The sequence below is a fragment of the Aplysia californica genome, unplaced genomic scaffold (genome assembly GCF_000002075.1).
Source record: "Aplysia californica isolate F4 #8 unplaced genomic scaffold, AplCal3.0 scaffold00479, whole genome shotgun sequence".
NCBI classification, from domain to species: domain Eukaryota; kingdom Metazoa; phylum Mollusca; class Gastropoda; order Aplysiida; family Aplysiidae; genus Aplysia; species Aplysia californica.
Window position 1 is genome coordinate 256,670 of NW_004797749.1, and position 16,132 is coordinate 272,801.

At 39.4% G+C, this 16,132-nt stretch overlaps 1 protein-coding gene across 1 annotated transcript in view; it reads right to left on the bottom strand.

The window, feature by feature from the left end:
- Window positions 1-499: 499 nt before the first annotated feature.
- The window catches only part of LOC101847361, a 39,405-nt gene continuing 23,772 nt past the window's right edge, over window positions 500-16,132 (bottom strand). The window contains exon 4 of the mRNA XM_005105581.3: window positions 500-574. Within this exon, the coding sequence (XP_005105638.1) occupies window positions 552-574 (23 nt within the window). The 3' untranslated portion in view covers window positions 500-551. The remainder of the gene's footprint in view (window positions 575-16,132) is intronic.

Sequence of the window (16,132 nt, forward strand, 5' to 3'; positions counted from 1 at the left end):
GGGGGGGGTGTCAACAAGTCTACGACACAGACATTCTTTGCAATGCGTTCAATCAAAGCAGCGTAAAATCCAGAAAAAAAACAAACAACTATGCCTAAGATTACAGAAATAGAAATTATACTATGAAGTCTATGGTCCTCACAAACAAACAAGCATAAGAAAGAGTGCTAGTTTATCTGCTGACAAATAAAATAACCCTTCATTAATAAAATGAGAAACACACCTACACACACAAACACACACGCACACACACTCACACACACACACACACACACACACACTCACACACACACACACACACACACACAAACACACACACACACACAACAACAACAACAACAACAACAACAACAACAACGGCAACAACAACAAACTGTAAGAAATGTTATGAGTATTCGTTTTATTCAAGGATCATTGCTCGGCCTAATATTTTCCAGGGCTAATAGTTCGAGCTCAAATCGTGTCTAAGAATAAAACTCTGACGTCATCAACGCTAAGGTTCATGTCGTTGTGGTCCAGAATCCAAGAATTCCTTCAGGTGAGCTGTCAGTTTATTTGCCTGCCGGTGCTGCTCCTGGAAGAAAACATGAACATGTGAAGGGTATGTTTAACTCATGACGGCTATATATGTGTTTTATTATTTTATCATGGATGACAGAAAATAAATTGAAATTAAATGATGACAAAACTGAAATCATGCCATGTTCAACCAGCTCTAAGATAAATGCTCTTGATGTAGAATGTCTCACCATTGGCAAAGGTACTGTCGCTTTTTCAAACAAAGCAAAATATCTAGGAGTATACTTAGACAAAGACTTGTCCATGGAGACCCAACTTAACCATCCATGTATAATTTCATACTTAGAAATGAGAAGAATTGCTCACATAAGGAAATTTCTAAGCACTGATGCCACCAAAAAACTAGTGTTTGCCTTCATTTTGTCACGCATTGATTATTGCAATTCACTGTTCGCTGGCCTACCCGAAGAAAAAAATGCAAAACTCCAACGCATTCAAAACAATGGTGCTAGGCTAGTATTAAAGCAATCAAAACTCCATCATATGACTCCCCTACTTAAAGAGCTCCATTGGCTTATACAGAAAGCGAGAATTGAATATAAGTTAGCCCTACTATGTTTTAAAGGTCAAACTAACCAGTCTCCCACATACATTCAAGAACTCATTGTACCTTACTCACCATCACATGAACTAAGATCCAGTGGCTCTAGACTAATTTCAACACCTCGTGTGTCACTGAAGAAATTTGGTAAGAGAGCTTTTTCTTTTTCTGGGCCAACAGTTTGGAACACTCTCCCTCATGATTTGAGGAGCGAAATAAAACTTGATACTTTCAAAAGGGGACTCAAAACACATCTATTTAAGAAATATTTTGATTAATGGACAGTACCTTTGCCTTTTTGAATTAGTATTTTTTATTGTCTGAAAGAATGTTGCTGTCAAAAAGTGCGCACATGATGAATTTGTATGGTGTTAGTATGAATGCGTTTTTAATCTCCTATGTACTCCTTGGGCTCTTATGCTATTATTATTATTATTATTATTATTATTATTATTATTATTATTATTATTATTATTATTATTATTATTATTATTATTATTATTATTCTATAGACTTGTACTCCTGGACCACGCACTGTCATGGCCCCCGTTATTTGCTCAACCCCACCCCTTAACCCTCCCCCTCCCCAATCAATAAAAGCAAAATATAAAAAAAAACAATAGCCCAAGTTGACAACAACAACAAAAAGAAAGCAAAACAAACCCCCAATCCCCCCCCCCCTCCCCCCGCCCTCTCTGCTGGCGACGAATACAGACAAAGGAAGTCATTTCGAAAGCAGAAAACTACACCCCCCCTTCCCCCCTTCGTAAAGTGCGGGGGAAGTGAATCTTTACAAACATGACCTATCAACAGGGACGGAAGGAGGACCCACCAATTCATTACTTTCCTTACAAGAACTTTTTAAATTGGTGCATAATGCGTTTATGGGTAGTTTTTATAAAAGAAATTTCCGCCTTTTCGAAAATAAGATAAGATAAGATAATACTTCATTATCCCAGAGGGAAATATTTTTGGGCTATACGGGACGGTAAAATAGCATGCAGGAATACATAACAAATTTAAATTATATATTTCTCACAAAATGTACATGTCACATCAGATGCACCATTCAACCACATGCAGGGATTCAATTACAAGAGAGCTATTTAGATAGTAGATATTATACACACTCGAAAGAGCAATACACATTGATGCTTATTCTGACAATACAAGGTAGTGTTATGCTAGATGTTAATAAAAATTTCTTTTATATCTTTACTGTCTTTGTTTTTAGAGGTACATATTATCTGCCGCTACGTGATCTTACAATATGCGTGGAAAGGGGGTGTGATGGGTCGTTTATAATGCTTTTCATCTTTTTTATTCTTGTGGTGTATACACTGCGACGATGTATTTTAGTGCAATACTAGAAAGTCTTCGCTAGCACACGACTCCCAGCCTTCATTTGTTTTGGTTGCAAAGTTTAAAATCAAAGCTATCTCTATTCTCACGAGAACATGTAATATAATGAACTGAAGAATCCAAGTTATAATGTTGTTTTTTTGTTGGTATGTTTATATATTATTTAATTTTGAAACCATTATGTGGGGTTGGATTGTGTTGAAAGCGGATGAAAATTGGAGCTCAAAACATTGCACTGGTGACTTTGCACTGACACACTCAAAACAATCAAAAACACAAGAAATATGGCACAGCTGAAAGACATAAGATTCATATTAAGAAATAGACCGTGTAAAAATTTAGTAAGCGTAAAAATACATAAAAATTATGGAAATCTGCAAAAATGTCATCGCCACTTCGTTATGAATTTTATGTCAAACAAATGGTTTTTGAATGAATTGTATCTGTTCCAAATTGCAACGTTCAAGTTCACATTTTGTGTGAGACATTCATAAAAGAAGTTGTAAAGTTTTTTTGTTTTTTTTTGGATCACCCTGTAAATGTAAGTATTATTGTCGTTAACCTTTTACCTCCATTCAAAAGAGACGTAATTATCATACGGAAGTACTGAATCTGCTGGGCGGTCAAGTGGATGATTAGTGGACCTTGGGCTGGCTGGTTACCGGTTGTTGGCTGGGGATCTATGTGAGAAAATTCGGAAATATTGATAACTTGTGGAAACATTCAAATTTTTGCTAACATATACCCCCAAAGTTTCGTCAACTGAGTCTCGGGGGTCCATTGCCGTTGGGCTCACTGTTTTAATTTTAAAGATAGATCAAACTACTTACATAGATCCACAGGCCACTTAGACTTGCCCTTGTGTGACAAATTTCAGACTGTAGCTGTAATATTTTCTATGAAATTCATGAACACTAAGAAACTGGTTTGACATTCCAAAATGACTTCCACAGAGACCCGCTTTTCAGCTCCAATCAGCAAATTTACCCTTAGAACATACTATATATATACATGTGAACTTCTTCTTGCACAATTACTCAGCAGTGAATAAAAGTCATTTGTTTGGAATATTTTTCCAGGAGTGTACGTCTCCCCTTTAAGGGGCATGGTAGACTCTAGGAAGAAATCTTCAAGCGAGAGGGAGGCTCTTTTTCGACTCCATTGTCATTATACTCAGAAGCACCTCCACTCATCATCATCATCATCATCATCGTCATCATCATCATCATCATCATCATCATCATCATCATCATCATCATCATCATCAGTACCACAAAGTATGCACACGATTGTTGAAATACTTGTTCCAAAGAACTAGAACTAGTCAGAATAGGGCATTGATATTTGGGGACTGGAGCTTTAATTCGGACTAATTTGACTATGAAACGACTTCCCAATTGTTTTTTTTAAATCAACTGAAAAGCGTTTCAGCTTTGTTCTAGATAGAAGTAATTGTCAAAATGCTTGATGTCACAGGCAAATAATATAATGTGATATAAAACAAAATGGCGCAGGAATAATCAACTTGTCGTAATGCAAAGCATCAATTCAAAACCTCTTTCATATCGCGGTGTGGCACTCTCCAGTTAAGTATTTTCTCCCTTAGGACCAAATCATGTGACTACGAGGTACGATATATCACAATGGAACTCAAATCTTAAAACGCCAGTTCAGTGCAATACACGCCCATCTAACAGATCACCCCATGATGTATGCACGTAAGCACTGCTTCTAGTAAAGCAACATGCTGATTAGGCACACACTGACCCCTTCTTACCGGATTTCCTACTGACAACAAACGAAAGTTCTTACCTCCGAGGAAAAAGCGTCTTTTCAGATTGTTCTCCTCAGCCGCACAGACAGACACTAGCAGGACAGCTCCCACGAGGAGTGCACAGATTTGTTTGGCGTTCTAAAACAGAAGAGGAAACAAACTGATAAAATAAAAGATCACCAGTGGTTGGCCTGGGATTTATTCATCATAAGATTTAAAAAAAAAAAAAATTAATGAGTGGATGAACAACGCCCACTACCACTCAAAAATAAAAAATAGGCTCAAGTAAATAAAAGAAATGAAAACGGGAAATATAATTACCTACAGAAAAAGTAAAAGGCAACTTCTTCTGTCCACGCAGAGTGGATTTTTTTCTTTAAAGAGTGACACGCACGATTTGACAATAATACGAGACAATTTCGAACTTTAGAAGTCTATAGAAATAACACATGTTGAAAACATTGTATGACTAATACGTACCGGTACTTCAAATCTCAGACGATCTATAACTTTACTGATCAGGACTGCAACTCATATAAACATATTCTGTATAAACATTTACGCACTAGCTGGGCCTCCTTTCGACGAAAGGAATTATCGATGTATTAACATCAGGTGAAAGTCATTGGCCTACTATACTTACATTCTACTGGAGGGGAGCAATAAATCCGGAGAGATGCAAAGAATTAGAAGGTTTAGATATAGTGATATATATTGATTCTCTCTTCCGCTTTCGTGGTTGTACACTCCAGAATTTCAAAGGTGTAGAAATAGTGCGCACGGCTATTAAACGGAAACCTCACTTGTTTACAATGGTGTCTTAGAGGACGGACTTTCCCAAGATTACATCTAAACGAAACTAATGAAAAACTGAAAATTAAACTACTGTGATTTCAGGCTCCTCAATAGAACTGTGCACCCTTTAAATGATTCTGAACCAACATTAATAATTTGGTCAAATTCGAAAGTTAAGAGGGTCCGAAGTTTTAGGCGGCGAAAGTGACGGACTTTCACAAATATAATATGTATAGATTATGGTATCAATAAATCTAGCCTTTGATTGTTGCCTAGATCTACAGTTTATTGTACTTCAAAGGATTATTGTGGTGACAAATTTCAAAGGGGGGCTCTCGAGACCTAGAGGTTAAGGTGTTCGCCTCTCATTCAATAGGTCTTGGGTTCGAATCCGGATAGGGACGGAACATTTTCTGCTTTCACATCCTTTCCTGCTGTCTAGATCTAACTATGTTTTGACATCAACCTCCCCCCCCCCCCTTCCCCACTTTTGCCCCCTCCTCTGGGCTCCTGACTCTTTTCTACTTCTACTCCTTCGTTCATTCTTATTGTTGTCTTTCATCCACACGTCTCATCTTCTGGTCGGAAAAATCTACACATAGCCTTTATGGACAAGGGTGAAAAATCTCGTTAAAGATCCCTTTGTTGTCCAAAATTGATAAGAGTAGGCTTCGGCCGCCGCCTGGACAAAATTCAAAATTTCCTACAAATTGAAAATGTTCAGTGTGTCCCGCGCGCTCATATGACCATATGCCGTTACGAGGGCCGTAAAACACTGAACAAAAATATAAAATAGTAAAAGAAAAAACAATTAATTAAAAATTCAAAGGTCTTGTAAGATTGGGTATATTTTCCTTAAAGTATTTGCTTTAAAAGAAAGACAGCTGTTGATGAAGTAACACTAGTAGGGTACATTTCTCGTTGTATTACTTCGTCGTTATAATAGAGCATGCTCGCTGCTTTGCGCAATTGGTCAAGGCTTTGGTCTGCGTCAGAGAACTGTAGGCTTGACCTGAGGGGGGTTCTGAATTTCCGTGTCCTTCCAAGAGAAAATCTTTAGTTGCCCCACTGTCCTAAAGGGGACCAAACACCCTGTCCACAAATTTCAATACTTATGTTTTGTGGTGAAGCACTAACATACTGACAAGATTTTCGCTGTCTATGGCCGAGTACCATAACAACCTGGATGAAGTGATTGAAATTCGTGTAAAGTACCTTTCTCAAGGACACAACGTCGGGCCTGAAGCTCAACTCCACGAACCCGCAACATCACATTACGAGTATTTTACCCTAATCCCTTGACTACCAACGCACCGTGTTATCAGATCCAAAAAGGAAAAAAAGAGACGACAATGATAATGTTAGTCTATGTTACCAGGACTTCCTAAATGTTTCTTTCAGACTACACAATAGACTCAAAATAAAACCCCGAAAGAAATAGTTTTGCCATCGCAGTAATACACGGTTGATCTTCTATGTTTTCTTTCTAAAAAAAACCCACAACAAAATATTTTGACCTCAGCAATATCACAACAAACTCCAGACTTACCATTTTGTCTCGTAAGCTGTATCTTGATCGCAAGATGGCAACACCTCTTTTTTAGGTGGCTTTTATAGAAAATAATAGCGCTCACGTTGCAGAAAAGTAAACAGGACTGTGAAGCGTTTTTCCGCCTACTCAGGAATCCTGACGATGGGTTATAGGAGGGAAAAACGAATAAACAGCACGCACGGTGAGTTGCACAAATATTTCTTCATGTTGGAAACCGAAATAACCCGTTTGTTTATTCTTGCTTACTCAGAGCTATACTTTTGTCTCTCACAGGTACAGCTGTCAATACTGCTCATTGTTCAGGTGTCAGGTCTAGAGCAGGCAAAGACGCTTTTAGTACCCCACTATTTCCTGTTGCCCGTCATCCTGTTTAGCTTGGGTTTTTTTCTAAGTGTGTTAATTGTTGCAAAATTAAGGGAGAGCGGGAAGGCCCCGGACAGGTCAGTTCTTGCAAACTATTGATCCTACACACTTTGTCACTGATCACATGGAGTGTCATGTGAGGCTTAGAGTGCTGTGTTTTTGCCGCAACACTATGCGACACTTTGCATCTCTGCTTAGAAGGAAATTATGTTTTTGATAAGGGTGTAGCTAATTATTCACACATTAGTTTGTAAGGTTTACACCAGGGGCGGCCCGTGGGGCTAAGAAGTGGACGTGCACAATTAAGCTATCGTATTCTGAAGATAGTCAAGGGCATAGTAAATGAGACGGTGTGCAATTTTAGGATCTTTGGGTTCGAAAGGGAGGACCTCGTGCTTTTATTTTCATTCTTTTTACTTGTCGTTTTAATTTCTAGTACTAAATTTGTTTGTTAGCTAAACATCAATTTCGTTCATCCTGTATTGGAACTGAACACTCAAGTAATAACTTTCACTGCTCCACTACAAAACCATTCAAAGGAACAACTCATAGGACTGTCACGTTCACCTCCCTCAGGTTCCCGTCACAGAGCCACTTAAAATAGTGGCAAGACAGACAATGAACCAATCACAATTCACTTGAGCACTCCGCTGGATTGCTCCGGGGCTCACATAATATTGGCAAAGAATAGCGTACGGTCTATCGCGTTTATTTTTAGACTGCCTACTGTGGGCTATGTTTCGGCACTATTCGGCTGGAGCACATTTGACATGTGCCGTCTTATTAATGTTAATGTACCGCCAAACTCGCTACGAGTGTCGTCATCGCTTGGGTTATCCACAAGAGCAATTTATAGGTCAGGTTACACCGTTTAATATCCTATTATGTTTAGCTATAGCATGTGGACTTTGGCATGGCATAGTTAATGTTTTACGGCGGTATAGACACAGAATTGACAGTTATGGCGCCAGTGAGGACCTTGTTTTGATATAATATTTGGCTAGTGTTTGTTTCTCGCTTCTTTTATTTTATTATTGTGGGTGTTTTGGGCGGCACTGCACGACCCTGCTCTATGGACGAACCGCACCTGGTTTACACGTTACAATAATGCACCAATCATTTAAAAATACAAATATGTATCTGAGCCTGAGGGTATCTGTTACATATCGAATTCATAAGATTAAACCTAGCTTTCATGATGTCAGTTTTATTAACATGTTCCCAATACTTGTTCTACCCCCAATGTAGAGAGAGAGACTTCGTACAGGGAATGGGGTGACTTCGTACACTATCCAAAGTCTCCCAACGAAAAATGTAAGCATAGTGGGAATGAGGGTGGCTATGAAAATCGAACGTTTTTAAAAACATATTCTTGTGTTGTATTTTACAGAATGCAACCATGTCAAGGAAACATAAGGCCTCCGAAGGAAGAGATCCTTTTAGATCACAAAAAACATGAAACTTGCCGTGCATGCACTTGCTAGTAAATCATTGCCTTTGTGTGGTGCAGAAACTATGCCCATTGCATAGAGTTATCTCCTTTTTAGACTAGTGCACATTTATGGTAAGCCTACATAGTGGAACAATCTACCCAGAAAGACTATTTAAAACGGTGTGAAGACATTGATGATTATACAATTTAAAAAAAAGGATTTTTGTGTCTTTGATAAATGTTCGAGGACGTTCTTCTGATCTGACGTTTGTCACAATATGAAGTTACGGCGAACGATATACACTGAAATCGTGCCAGAAACTTGGCATAAGAACAAAATCAACCCTAAAACTAAAAGACTGGCTTTCCGTTTTTTTATATAAAAGTAGGTCACTTCTCGTTGACCCTAAAGAACTTGACGTTGTAGTTATCGAGTTTAAGATTACTGTAGGGAGAGGGGGAGGGGGGGGGGGGGGTATTGTGCTCCAGAGATTACGGTGTTTGCCTCTCATTCGATAGGTCCCGGGTTCGAATCCGGATAGAGATTGATTTTTTTTCTCTTAAAGTTTCTCCTTTCACTTCTTTTTCTGCTCTCTAACAATGATCTGTCGTCTGCTTTTGTCGCCACTTTCTGCCCCCCCCCTCCCTCACCCCCCCAACTTCTGGGCTCCTGTAGCCCTTTTGCTACTTCTTGGTTCTTTCTTACTGCTATCTTCCAGCCACACTCCTGATCTTATGGTAGGTAAGATTTAACACTTAGCCTTCTCGGATAAGGGAAAAATATCTCGGAGTGTGAAGTTGTGCACGTTAAAGATCTCTTGGTGGTCGAACATCGGTAAGAGTAGATTTCGGCCGCCACAACAGGCAAAATTCAAAATCCCCCCCCAAATATTCATTGAGTTCCGCGCGCTCCTACGACCTTAAAAAATATGCAGTTGCAAGCACCGTAAAACAGTTACCAAAAGAAAAAGGAAAAAAAAAAAGAGATTACTTTGAAAGGTGTCTACTTCGTTGGGAAAATGGTGTCAGAAAAGGTCAAAGAGGGTGACTCCTCGTGACCCTAAAGAACTTGAAGTGAAGATGACTTCGAGTATCTTACCTAAGAAAATCGAATAAGACAGTAATGCTTTCAACTATTCATATTATGTGGAAGATATGGCCATTGTAAAATGAGAGCAGTTCTTCCTCCTCCGATTTGAGACTCAACAAATAGGTCTAACAGTTCTTACAAGTTTGTGGTTAAAGTTCCCTGTGTGTTTGAGGTTCATCTACGACAGATCAAACAAAGTGCTTTACTTTACTTTTACTTTTACTTTTTTCTTCCGCTTGTACGGGTGGGTGTCGCAGGGAGACACAGGCGTCTGTTTGCAGCAGGGCGAGTGGCCTGTAGGAAGGACATCCCGTGAGCTCTGAGGGTGTCTGCCACAGATTCACTCCATCGTCGCCTTGGTCTTCCTCTGGCTCTCCATCCAGAATATTTAATGTTGTATGCTCTCAGAGCTGGATGGTTTGAGAGCATCCGCGTGAGGTGTCTGAACCACTTGACCTTTTGTTTTTCAATGTGTGGTAGGACTGGTGTTGCTCCTACGGTGTCCCTTATGACTTCATTTTAAATTTTGTCTCTTGTTTTGTTGACCGCTCTTCTTAAGCATTTCATCTCGTATGTGACCAGTTTCCTCTCAAGGGCTTTTGTTAGGGACCATGTCTGGCACTGATATGTGAGTGTTCGAAGGAAAATGGCGTTGATGAGCTTCGCCTTGGTGTTTCAGGAGAGGGCCGAGTTGATAGCTGACTGCGTTGGCTCTCTGGCATCTAGTCTCTATTTTTGATCTAATTTTCCATTTTCTGTGAAAATGCTGCCCAAGTATTTGAATTCTCTGCTTTGTTTTAGTTGGGATCCGCTGATGTTGATATCCACTTGTCTGGTCTCCTGCTAATTGTCATGACTTCGGTCTTGCTAATACTGATCTTCATGTCATATTTCTCGCAGCTTGCATTTAATTGTTTCACATGCTCCTGTAGCTGGGTCTTGTTGTTCATCATTGCCAGGTCGTCTGCAAACATGAGTTCGTTGAGTGCCTCTGTGTCTGGATTGGCCTCCTTTGTCATCTGGTCCATGTAGATCACGAAGAGCATAGGGGAGATATTGTAGCCCTGTCTGACTCCAGATGTTACTGGAAACCAGTCTGATGTTCCACTGGCAGTGCGGACTGTGCTTCTGCTGTTAGCATATATAGCCCTGATGTTGTCTAGCAGTTGTCCCTTAATGTCGTACTGCTCTAAGATCTTCCATAGCTTGTTTCTATTTACTCGATCAAAGGCTTTTTCTTGATCCACAAATACGAGATGGAGATCTTTGTCGTATTCCAAAGCCCTCTCACACAGTTGTTGGAGTGCGAAGATTGCATCAGTGCACCCTCTTTCTTTTCTAAAACCAAACTGGGCGTCACTGAGAAGATGTTCGGCTTTTGCGCGAGTGCGTCGCTCTAGAATCTTTGCATACATGGCTGAGAAGAGATATGTCTCTATAGGTGTAGCAGTCTTTCTTGCTGCCCCTTTTCTTCCATATTGGTACCACTATCGCATTTTGCCAGTCTGCTGGTACTTTTCTTTCTTTCCATGCTTTCTGGAAGATGATTGTAAGTCAGTGTATTTCGGTTTCACCGCATGCAAGGATGGCTTCGGTTGTGATGCCATCGTCTCCAACTGCCTTGTTCTTTGGACTAGTCTTCAGTGCTTCTCTCACTTCACTCTCCAGGATGGTAGGTTCTGAGTGCTCTGGGTAGTTGGCGGTGAAGGGGCACTGTGTGTTTTGTGCCTGTACTCCTGATGGGTTTAGTAGTTCTTGAAAATATTCTTCCCATCTCTTTATTATTTCTTTCTCTTCGTGTAGAGCTTCTCCATTAGTATCATTGATGACAGTGGTGGGTACAGAGGGTTCGTCTCTAACTCTCATTGTCTTCACCTTCTTGTAGAACTCTCTTGGTGAGGTCTTGCAGGTGTCACTTAGTTTTCGCCATACTGGGTCCATGACTTTTCTTTTGATGTTATAACGACTTTCTTGCTGTGTCTTCTTGCAAGTCTATATTTAATGTAGTTATCTTCGTTTCTTGACCTGACCCATACATTATACAGTCTCTTTTTTTCCTTGATAGCATCCTTATCTTCTTCGTTCCACCAGGCTATTGCTTTTCTGTATTTTCCTCTTGTTTTCTTGGTACCACAGACTTCTTTCATTGTGTCCAGGAGAGTTGTTTTGAAGGTATCCCAAGCTTCCTCTACGGTCAGTATTGTAGAGTTGATAGAGCCTAGCTTTTCATTTAACGTGCTTCTGATCTGAGCCTGCACCTGATCATCTCCAAGTTTGTGCATATTTAGTTTCTCTTGCTGTCTTTTATGTTTTTTTGGTTTTCTTTCTTTCTTGGTGGTCAACGTTGTGATGATTGGACTGTGGTCTGTGTCCAGGCCTGCATTGGGGATGGCTCTTGAGTCTGTGATTGTTATCCGCATTCGTGATCTCGCTAATATGAAGTCGATCTGTGATGAGACTCTGATGTTAAACAAAGTGCAACACTTGAAATTCTTTTTGGAAAAGAGAATTCAGAGTTACTGATTTTAATATACAGACTTTGTTTCCTTTAGCTGTTTTGATTTGGATGAGTCATAACGCCTATCAGAACACAATAACTGTCAGGTCATTTGAGCTGGTGGATCTCCGATTTATGCCCCCCTCCACCAGGACGAAACAGGGAGCCATGACAACCTATAAAATGGTCCATTTTCAAGAAAACACGTGCCTGAATCGAACCACAGTTCATTTCTCAGAAAGAAATAGCGATATTAGCTTAGCAAATAATGCACCTTCGTGAATCTTGTGTTCTCACAAAATCCAGACGTTTACAGACTTGGAAATGAACGTGATAAATACTTTTTATCTTTCTTTATCGCCGCAAATACTAGCTTGTTATTAGAGGCTCCATGTAGCTCTGTTTTTACAATAATAAGGGGAAATTTCAAGTAAAAACATACACATATGTGCACAAAAGCGGACTGGTCTATAGATATGGTTGGCTCACTGTTTTCTACAAATTCCAGCGAGTGTGAATTACACTTTCACACCTCAAACAAAAGGTGGAAGTACAGATGTATGCTGTGTCGAAGTTTTGCCTATCAAAAATAATATTATCTGGTACATGAAACACGGTGTCTGACGTCATCTGTCTTTGTCCAAAGTTTCCCTTACGTTTGACAAAAGTGTCCCGCAGAGAGACCTGCACCAGAAGTGAGCAATGCCCTACCCATAAGAGAAGTTTGGTTTCATTGGTGTTTATATCTGTTTGGTTATAGAGAACGGGGCAAAAACTTTACCTTCGATTTTCTCAAAACAGCATTTTTTTCTTGATAGCCTCCTTATGCTTAAAAGCGACCATATAGGCCTACATTATATAATATATAAATAAATATATATTATATATATATATATATATATATATATATATATATATATATATATATATATATATATATGTATATATATATAGCTAGTGGAGAATAAATAAGAAATGACCCAAGTGATAAATTGATAGAAGTAAAACTATGTCATAAAACGAGCTCGTTTATCTATCGTTAGTTGCAGCCTATGTAAATTTGATTCAGCTATTACAGCAGTAACAGCGACCTTTAAATCACGCCAGACTTATAAATTGCCAAAGCCTGGTGTATAAATGCGTGCGTGCCTGATGAAAGGTAGTGTAACACGCATCTGCATGAATTGATATACTGGGCAGTAAAAGTAAAAAATCGTTGGAGTTTAAAAAAAATTGTGTTCCATTAAAATGTTATTCTTTAGCCGTTTGGTGATTTTTCTATTTATATTTACAAGGCTTTGTGTTTATTCAATGCTTAAAATGTATGAAGATGTTCTTTGACACCGTCATCTTACTTTATAACAGAGATTGCGTGAGAACATATTTGACAAAACAGTTTAGTGAGGGATGGAAGATTTATCGCAATTGTACCCTTTTCCACTTCACGAGCCAAGCCAAGCCACAAAGCGACTGTTTGAAGTTCTTAGCATTGTCATTGACGAAGATTTCTACAACTCATTCATAAAAATCAACCCCTTAACATCTCTTACCAAAATTTAGGTTAGCTTGTATCCTTCCTAGTGGTGTTTAGCACACACGCGCAATAATGCAATGACTTAGTAAAGAAAGGGAGGCTGTGAGCATGCATGTACTCGAAGTCACCCTCTTTGTCTTTTTCTGACACAATTTTCCCAACGAAATAGACACCTTTCCCAGTAATCTCTTTCCCTCCACCCCTTTTTTTGGTAAGTGTTTACAGCACTCACAACTGCATAAGGTCTTATGAGCGCGCAGGACACATTAAAAACATTTTTAGTAAGAAATTTTGAATTTTGCCCGGGTGGCGGCCGAAATCTACTCTTATTGATTTTGGACCGCCAAGAGATCTTTAACGTACGCAACTTGCACACGGGACCTCTGAGAAGGCTATGTATTAAATCTTACCTACCCTAAGATCAGGAGTGTGGATGAAAGACAGTAGTGAGAAAGAGCCAAGGAGTAGCAAGAAAAAGGCTACATGAAGGGTCAGGAGCCCAGAAGGAGGTGGGGGTCAGAAAGTGGAGATAAAAGCAGACGGCAGATCACTGTTAGAGATGTTAGAGAGCAGAAAAGGAGGTGAAAGAAAAGAATTTTAGAGAGGAAAATTTTGCGTTGCTATCCGGATTTGAACCCGGGACCTATCGAATGAGAGGTAAACACCGTAATCTCTCGACCACAAGCGCCCCCACAGTAAACTCAAACTCGATGACAACAAAGTCAAGTTCTTTAGGGTCCACGAGAAGTTTTTTTGATATAAAAAAACGGAAAGCCAGTCTTTTAGTTTTAAGGTAGATATTGTTCTTATGCCATGTTTCTGGCACGATTACAGTGTATATCGATTGCCGTAACATCATATTGTGACAAACGTCAGATTAGAAGAACGTCCTCGAACATTTATCAAATACTCCGAGAATTTAATTTTCTTCCCCCAAAAATCATGTGCAATTGTCAATGTCTTCACACCGTTTTAAATAGTCTTTCAGAGTAGATTGTTTCATTATGTACCATAAACGTACACTAGTCTAAAAAGGAGATAATTCTATGCCATGTACATAGCCTCTGCACGACGCAAAAGCAATGAGTTATTAGCCAGTGCATGCACGGCAAGTGTCATTTTATGGTGAACTTAAAGGCTCTCTCCTTTGGGGGCTGTATGTTTCATTGACATGGTTGCGTTCTGTAAAATAAACACAAGAGTATGTTTTTTTAAACTTTCAATTTTCATAGTAACCCTCATTCCCACTACTCTTATGTTTGTCTTTAGGAGACTTTGGATAGTGTACGAAGTCACACTACCCCGTGTGCGAAATCTCTCTCTACATTGGGGGTAGTGTAGAAAACATAATAATGGAATAGACATCATGAAAGCTGGGTTTAATTTTATGAATTCAATACGTAACAGATACCCTAAGGCTCAGATACATAGATCTAGTTGTATTTTTTAAATGATTGTTGACTATTGTAACGTGTAAACCTTACAAGCTAAAGTATGAATACTTAGAAACACCCTTGTCAAAGACATAATTTCCACCAGGCTGATGCAAGGTTTCACATAATGAGGCGGCAAAAACCTAGCACGCTAAGTCTCACATGACACATCACGTGATCAGTGACAAAAGGGGTACGATCAATAGTTTACGAGAGCTGACGTGTCCGGGGCCTTCCTACTCTCCCTTAATAATTGCAACAATTAACACAATGAGAAAAAACCCAACCTAATCAGGATGACGGGCAACAGGAAAGTTGAGTGGGGTACCAAAAGCGTCACTGCCTGCTCTAGACCTGACACCTGAACAATGAGAAGTATTGACAGCTGTATCTGTGTGAGACAAAAGTATAGCTCTCAGTAAACAAGAATAAACGCACGAGTTATTTCGGTTTCGAACATGAAGAAATATTTGTGCATCTCACCGTGCGTGCTGTTTATTCGTTTTGCCCTCCTATAACCCATCGTCAGGATTTCTGTGTAGGCGGAAAAACTCTTTACAGTACTGTTTACATTTTTGCAACGTGAACGCTATTATCGTCTATAAAAACCACCTAAAAAGAGGTGTTGCCATCTTACAATCAAGATACAGCTTACAAGACAAAATGGTAAGTCTGGAGTTTGTAGTGATGTTGCTGAGGTCTAAACAATTTGGTTGGTTGTTTTTTTTAAAAAGGAAACAGAGAAAAATCAACCGTGTATTACTGCGATGGCAAAACTATTTCTTTCTCGTTTTATTTTGAGTCTATGTGTAGTCTGTAAGAAACATTTAGGAAGTCCTGGTAACATACACTGACGTATCATTGTCCTCTCTGATAACACGGTGCGTCGGTAGTCTAGGGATTATAAAGTACTCGTAATGGTGATGTTGCAGGTTCGGGGGTTTGAGCTTCAGGCCCGACGTTGTGTCCTTGAGAAAGGTACTTTACACGAATTTTCCTCACTTCATCCAGGTTGGAATGGTACCCGACCACAGACAGCGAAAAATCTTGTCAGATGTTAGTGCTTTAGCGCCGAAAGATGGCATGCGCAGCTTGCACTGTATGCGTCCCTGGAAGTTGAGATTTTTAAAGAATGCTGTCATTTGCTACCTATTATTATTATCATTATTATTATTATTAT